This window comes from Erinaceus europaeus, chromosome 11, assembly GCF_950295315.1.
Source record: "Erinaceus europaeus chromosome 11, mEriEur2.1, whole genome shotgun sequence".
NCBI classification, from domain to species: Eukaryota; Metazoa; Chordata; class Mammalia; order Eulipotyphla; family Erinaceidae; genus Erinaceus; species Erinaceus europaeus.
The window spans coordinates 35,449,180-35,456,111 of record NC_080172.1 but is presented as its reverse complement, the minus strand read 5'-3'; the positions used below and the strand labels follow the sequence as shown (position 1 = coordinate 35,456,111).

Here is a 6,932-nt window from a genome sequence, read left to right as displayed (position 1 = left end):
GTAGATTTGCATAATTGTCTATTCTTGCTCTCCCTTTTTTCCTTTTGTTTTTGGTTTCTATTTTTTCTTGGACTGGTGGTGCTGTTTTGCTATTGTTGTAATTTCTGAGGTTTCTCTCTGCATTTGTGAAAGGGCTTTAGTATAGCGTGGCTTGTACTCAAAACACAACAACTGAAGAACAACAGAACAGAAAAATAAAAACCACATCAATAAAAAAAATAAGGTTAAATCAAGAGCAAATAAAACTGCTACCACAATGAATCAGGACAGGAGCCCAGAAGAAACTCCAAATCAGTCAGAAGTAACAACTAATATGAGTAAATGACATCTTTAAAACAAAGATATAATTTTATTTCAAGACGGGATTTAGTATTTTAAATGGAGAATTACTGCCTAGTCATCAGTGTAGCAGTTTTTTAAAAAAACATTAAAACTGGGAAAATAAGAAATCAGTTAAATCCACTTAACACAAGTTTCGGATGTTTTATTTTTGTCAATTTATTTTTATAACAAAGCACTTTTTATATAATTTAAAACACACATGCTTTGATTAAAGAGTGATTGTAAATGAATCCAGTTTTCTTCCACCTTTGTTGACAATTTTGTTATTTCCTCTTGGAGTGTTGGCTCTGAAGGAATCATTTTAAGGTGCAACTGAAAAGAAAAAAAATATGGTAGTTGAATATTTAAGGAAATTAAAATTTTGTCAACTTTGAATTCATTTATTTTTAACTAAGGGAACCTGGAAGATAGTATTTCATATTTTCTACTAGATGCTGGTTTGTTATTCTCCCATACAACTGAAGCAGTCATAAGTTTCTTCAACTCTAGGAAAGTCATGATGCAGATGCAAAAACAAGATTATGTTTCTAATGCTAACATTGTATTTCTCTTTCACTGTAACCATATAGAGCAAATAAGTCCTTTGCCTCATTTTCCAGTGATGTGGTCACTGCATGAAAGTGGCTGTGGCTGGGAGTACGGATTGACCTGCCAATGCCCATGTCCAGCAGAGAAGCAATTACAGAAGCCAGACCTTGCTTCCCACCTTCTGCACTACATAATGATCCTGGTTCCATACTCCCTCAGGGATAAAGAATAGGAAAGCTTCCAGTGGAGGGATGGGATGAGGAACTCTGGTGGTGGAAATTGTGTGGAATTGTGTCTCTCTTATCCTATGGTCTTGTCGATCATTATCAATTAAAAAAAAAAAGTACCAATAGAGGAGAAGCTTCTGGAGTGGTGGGACAATGCTGTGGTATCTCTTCCACTTTGTCTCAAGCAAATTTATATTTAGAATGTTAAAGTCTGTTAAATCTGGGAAGGCATTAGAAAACAATTTGTGGCACTTCTATATTTGTACCCAACATACTATCATCTAAATATCCACCTTTTAAGTCATTTAATGTAATCAAATCAAGGAAAAAAAATATTAATGGGACAAATGAAGAATTTTAGCTGTTGTGCCTGAAAATCAGCATTGTCTATATTTATTTATTTTACCAGAGCACTGCTCAGCTCTGGCTTATGGTGGTGTGGAAGATTGAACCTGGGACCTCAGAGGCTTGGGCATGAGAGTCTGTTTGCATAACCATTATGCTATTTCACCCAATTTTATTTATTCTTCAACTCATTATACTGAGATAAATATGAGCTCACCAATATACTAGTCTCAATGAATTCTTATTGCTAAATCATTTAAAACCACTTCTACCATGATAACAATAAATATTTTGGTTTTTGCAACAGAACAAAACAAAATATAATTCCAGACTTTCTCTTTATGGTGACAGAAAAAAACTGCCAAAACGTGGGGCAGGTGGTGGCAAACCTGGCTAAGTGCACATTACAGTATGCAAGGACCCAGGTTCAATCTCCTAGTCCCCATTCGCAGGGGGAAAGCTTCATGAGTGATGAAGCAGGCCTGCAGATGTCTCTCCGCCTCTTTCCCTCTCTATCGTTCCTTCTCCTCTCAGTTTCGGTCTCTATGCAATAATAAATAAACAAAATAGATTTTTAAAAAATCTGCCAAAATTCAACTATTTGGAAAAAAGGTTGATGTACTGGATCAAATGATATGCAGAAAGGTCATGGGGTTGAGTCAAAATTGTGCTGAATAAAAACAAAAAGAAACAAAACCTACAGATAAGCTCAAGATAAGCTCATCTAAATAGAGCACATGCTTTCTCATGTGCATGGTCCAATGTTCAAGCCCTCCTCCAACCCAATGATCTCAATGCCATCCATCTCTCTTTCCCTCTCAAATAACACACACACACACACACACACACACACACACACACACACACTCACTCACTCACAGGAAAAGACAAGACTATAGAACTTTACTGTATAATTGCCCCATAGAGGAAATAAGGAAGTCAGTAGGCATAGCTTGTTTTTTAAATTCAAATTCTCTTAAAGTTAAAAATTCAGTTTCTCAGACACAAAAGTCACATTTCAAGTTCTCAGTAACACTATGCAGCCAAGTGGCTACACTTTGTTGGATAGTGCAGGTAAAGAACACTTCCACCATCACAAGAAATTCTACTAGGTAACACTACTTTAGAAAGGCAAGCTAAAGTTGCCTTATATTAGACTTACCTTTAGAAACAATGCAAGGTATGCCTGGGCTAATTCAAAATCACGCTTTCTGTCCAACATCATTCCAACCATTTTTAAGAAGCCCTGCATAACTTCTATAGACCCACCACAATCAGGAGCTAAGCTTCGCAGTTCAGTTTCAATTCCTGATGGGCCCAGTTCCTTCAAAATGTTAAGTGCAAGTTCATCTGCATTGTTTCAAAAAAGAATACAGTTACTACCTATAATCACTTCACTTTAGAAAACTGTCAGTTACTACCTATAATCACTTCACTTTAGAAAACTATAGTCTTCATTTCAGACCCTAAGCATCATATATTTAAAGTACATACGGGAAATATTCTATGGCTTACTTTTTTTTTTAACCTTAAATGGTAGAACAAATCCCAAATTATGTTAAAAATTAGCATAAATGAGACTAAAAGCATCTGGGTGTCGGAAAAGTTATGACACATTGTGCATAGAAAAATGTTGATGACTTTTCCAAAAATCTGTGTTATTAGTTTATGTTTAAATTTTTTTAAATTTATTATCTTTATTTCTTTTTTTAAAATATTTATTTATTCCCTTTTGTTGCCCTTGTTTTCTTATTGTTGTTGTAGTTGTTGCTGGGTAAGATAGAAATAGAGAGAGGAGGGGAAGACAGAGAGGGGGAGAGAAAGACAGACACCTACAGACCTACTTCACCGCTTGTGAAGTGACTCCCCTGCAGGTAGGGAGCCGGGGGCTCGAATCTGGATCCTTATGAGGGTCCTTGCACTTTGCACTACGGGTGCTTAATCCGTTGCATTACTACCCGATTCCCTACTTTATGTTTTTTTTTTCTCCCTGTTGTTTCAGCTGTAAAGAAAATCTAATGCCCAGCAACAAATTTTAATACAAGACTACAAAGGTATTTAACAACATAATTAGAAGTTACTACTGAGACCAGGATAAGTTAGGGAATACCTAACACTATTATATAAATACCACACAGGTATTAACTAATGATACCAAAATATACAGAGAACAAACTTAAACTTGTTCTTACCCACCCTAAATCTACTTCTCTTGCCTATAACAAGCAATACTGTTTCATATGGATGTTTAACATTTACAAGAGATATTTGATCTAATAATAGTAGTAACTATGCTTCTAATCTTTTGAAAAGGAATGCTAATGACAAAAGTCTAATGTTTCCCATATTTGGGAGTTACTTTCTTCCCTGATCCAGCTTTCTAGCCCTTTTTCCAGTCATGACATCATCTCCCCAGATAATAACTTGGGTCCACCTGCATATCAGATGTCAGGCTCAGGCAAAAACTAATACAGTCATGGGCCCTTTTGAATAAACCTGAAATAGACCTACTAGTTATTTCCAAAACGGAGACCCCAAATATTCATCTGCAATATTACAGCCTAATCATATTCATGATTAGTCAACAATTTGGCTTTATATGCTTACTCTTTTTTCAGTCACCAGGTTCCAGATGCTACCATGATGATAACTTGACTTCCCCGGGCTGAGTCCCGCCCCATTAGAGAAAGAGAGAGACAGATTGGGAGTATGGATCGACTTGTCAACGCCCATGTTCAGCAGGGAAACAATTACAGAAGTCAGACCTTCCACCTTCTGCACCCCATAATGACCCTGGGTCCATACTCTCAGAGGGATAAAGAACAGGAAAGATATCAAGGGAGGGGATGGGATATGGAGTTCTGGTGGTGGGAATTGTACCCTCTTACCCTATGGTCTTGTCAGTATTTCCATTTTATAAATAAAAAATTAAAAAAATAAAATGCAATGTTAAAAAAAAGTCTAATGTATTTTTATCTTTTATCATATGAAAATATTGTGCTGGGAGTCGGGCTGTAGCGCAGCAGGTTAAGCGCAGGTGGCGCTAAGCTCAGGAACCGGTGTCAGGATCCTGGTTCAAACCCCCGGCTCCCCACCTGCAGGCAGGTCCCTTCACAGGCGGTGAAGCAGGTCTGCAGGTGTCTGTCTTTCTCTCCCCCTCTCTGTCTTCCCCTCCTCTCTCCATTTCTCTCTGTCCTATCCAACAACGACATCAATAATAACTACAACAATAAAACAACAAGGGCAACAAAAGGGAATAAATAAAATAAAAAAATAATAAAAATAAAAGAAAAACAAAATTTAAAAAAAAATAAAGAAAATATTGTGCTGGGGGCTGGATGGTGGCACATTTGGTTAAGCGCATATAGTACCAAGCACAAGGAGCTGCGCAAGGATCCCAATTCAAGTCCCCAGCTCCCCACTGCAGGCAGGGTCACTTCATAAGCAGTGAAGTAGGTCTGCAGGTATCTCCCTCTCTATCTCTTCCTCCCCTCTTATTTTCTCTCTGTCCTATCCAATAAAAATGAAAATGGCCACCAGGAGCAACGGATTTGTAGTGCCAGCATCCAGCCTCAGCGATAAACATGGAGGCAAAAAAATAAAAATGAAAACAAGTGCTTTTCCTGTGTTTCCCCACAAACATCTTTCTCCTTTTATAAGTCCTTTATTCTTTAGTAATTTATAATTTTAAGCTTGTTGATTTTTCTAATATGAAAGCAAATAATTACTGATTTTATAAAGAAAGCATTTGGATCAGAAAACAACAGGTAAGTCAAACAGGATAGTGAATGTAATGGCTAACTGGTAATAGTGTATAATTCTTACTTTTTTTCATTATTAGTTATTTACTGTAGTCAACACAATTCAGACCCATTGACTCATGCAATAAATTCTAAAATTGCCTTTTTATGGATAATATGATATTCAAAATTACATAACAGTCTCTCTTGGAATTGCAAACTGCAATGTAAAATATATATACCTCAATTTCCATACAGAAAATCTAAAACTTTTCTAGCAGGTTATATTATCTGTACTGTGTTATTTATTTAATATAATAACTAAAAATTACTTCAGATTACAACCAACAATTCTATCTACTATTTCCACTATTTTCAGGTACTGAGAAATCTAACATTTTACTCAAGTTCTCCTTCCACAAAGTAAAGTTGAAGATACTTGCTAAAACATTTTATAATTAACTTACATTTATTATTTATGAGTCCATCTTCAAGTTTCAAGCAGAAATCTGATTTTTGGGCCAACATTCCAAGATTTACCACTTTAGACTTAAACAAAAACAAATACTCATTAAAGAACATAAAAATGTACAATTTACAATGAAAAGGTACCATCAATGTGATGTATAACTTAATTTATATATTTAATTTAACAATATGTATAGGTGGTAAAGAATGATAAATAGACTACACAATATACAATATAATTACTTAAAATACTCTACTCTGGTTTTACCTGTTGGGGATCACTGTTTTGCTCAGGTGTAGCATATCTGGGTACAAGGCCAGGAACTGTTGGAATGAAAAATGGTGCTGATTTGGGTACTTTGGGTGGCTCCTTTGGTTTGTTCTTTTTCTGATTAACAGAAAGTGAAAATGGAAAAAGGTTATTGATATTTCTAATATTTAATTTCAATACAGTTTTAAAGTTTCAAACATTTGAAAAAGAATGAAACTTTTGCACATTAGAACACTGACATAAATTCCAATCTGAGAGGCCAGGCAGTGGGGCACCCAGTTGAGTGCACATATTACTATGTGCTAAGGACCTGGCTTCAAGTCTCTAGTCCCCACCTGAAAGAAGGAAGCTTCACCAGGGGTGAAATACTGCTGTAGCTGTCTCCCTTTCTCTATCTCCCACTTCCCCTTCAATTTCTCTTTCTCTATCCAGTAATAAGTAAGCAAATACATAAATATTCCCATCTGACCAATACCACAGATACCCTTAAGTCTTAAGGTGAACCTGTAAGTGTATTTCCAGTACCAATGCAGTCTTCCAGGGCCCTCGTCAACAAGGTAATGAAAAAAGAAAATGTGGGAAAGCCTTTTAGGAAAACAAAGTACATTATTGTGAAACATGGACATTTAGGTGAAGAAATAGCAGTGGAGTAAGTTTCAACTTCCTTTACACTGATACAACCATTTTTGCAAAATGGGCTAGAAAATAAGATTTACTTAAATGTCAGTAGTTTCTCAAGAAGAAAGTTTGAGTCAGAGGGAGAATAAGAAGCAATCTGTTAATAAAACTAATTTGGTAATTTTTTTTTCCCCTGACACATGACCCTAACTCTGCCATTTTGTTAAACTCCCTTTCACCCTTTTTTTTTTTTTTTTTTTTTTTAGTTACCTAAAGGAAAAACAGTAATGCTAGTTTATAAAACATCAAAGTGTTACTACAGTTCTGTCAGGGAAACCTCCATGGAAATTCTCGAAGATACAACTTACTTTGGGTGAATATATTGCTACATAC

The 6,932-nt window shown here is 35.8% G+C and overlaps 1 protein-coding gene across 2 annotated transcripts in view; it reads right to left on the bottom strand.

Annotated features, from left to right (window-relative positions):
• Nucleotides 1–469: 469 nt before the first annotated feature.
• WDR36 (WD repeat domain 36) overlaps nucleotides 470–6,932 on the bottom strand; it is a 49,774-nt gene continuing 43,311 nt past the window's right edge. For both annotated transcript variants that reach the window (XM_007531866.3, XM_060201260.1), the window contains exons 20-23: nucleotides 5,919–6,038; nucleotides 5,650–5,731; nucleotides 2,605–2,792; nucleotides 470–654 (exon numbers count right to left, since the gene is read on the bottom strand). In XM_007531866.3, the coding sequence (XP_007531928.1) occupies nucleotides 505–654; nucleotides 2,605–2,792; nucleotides 5,650–5,731; nucleotides 5,919–6,038 (540 nt within the window). In that variant the 3' untranslated portion in view covers nucleotides 470–504. The remainder of the gene's footprint in view (nucleotides 655–2,604; nucleotides 2,793–5,649; nucleotides 5,732–5,918; nucleotides 6,039–6,932) is intronic.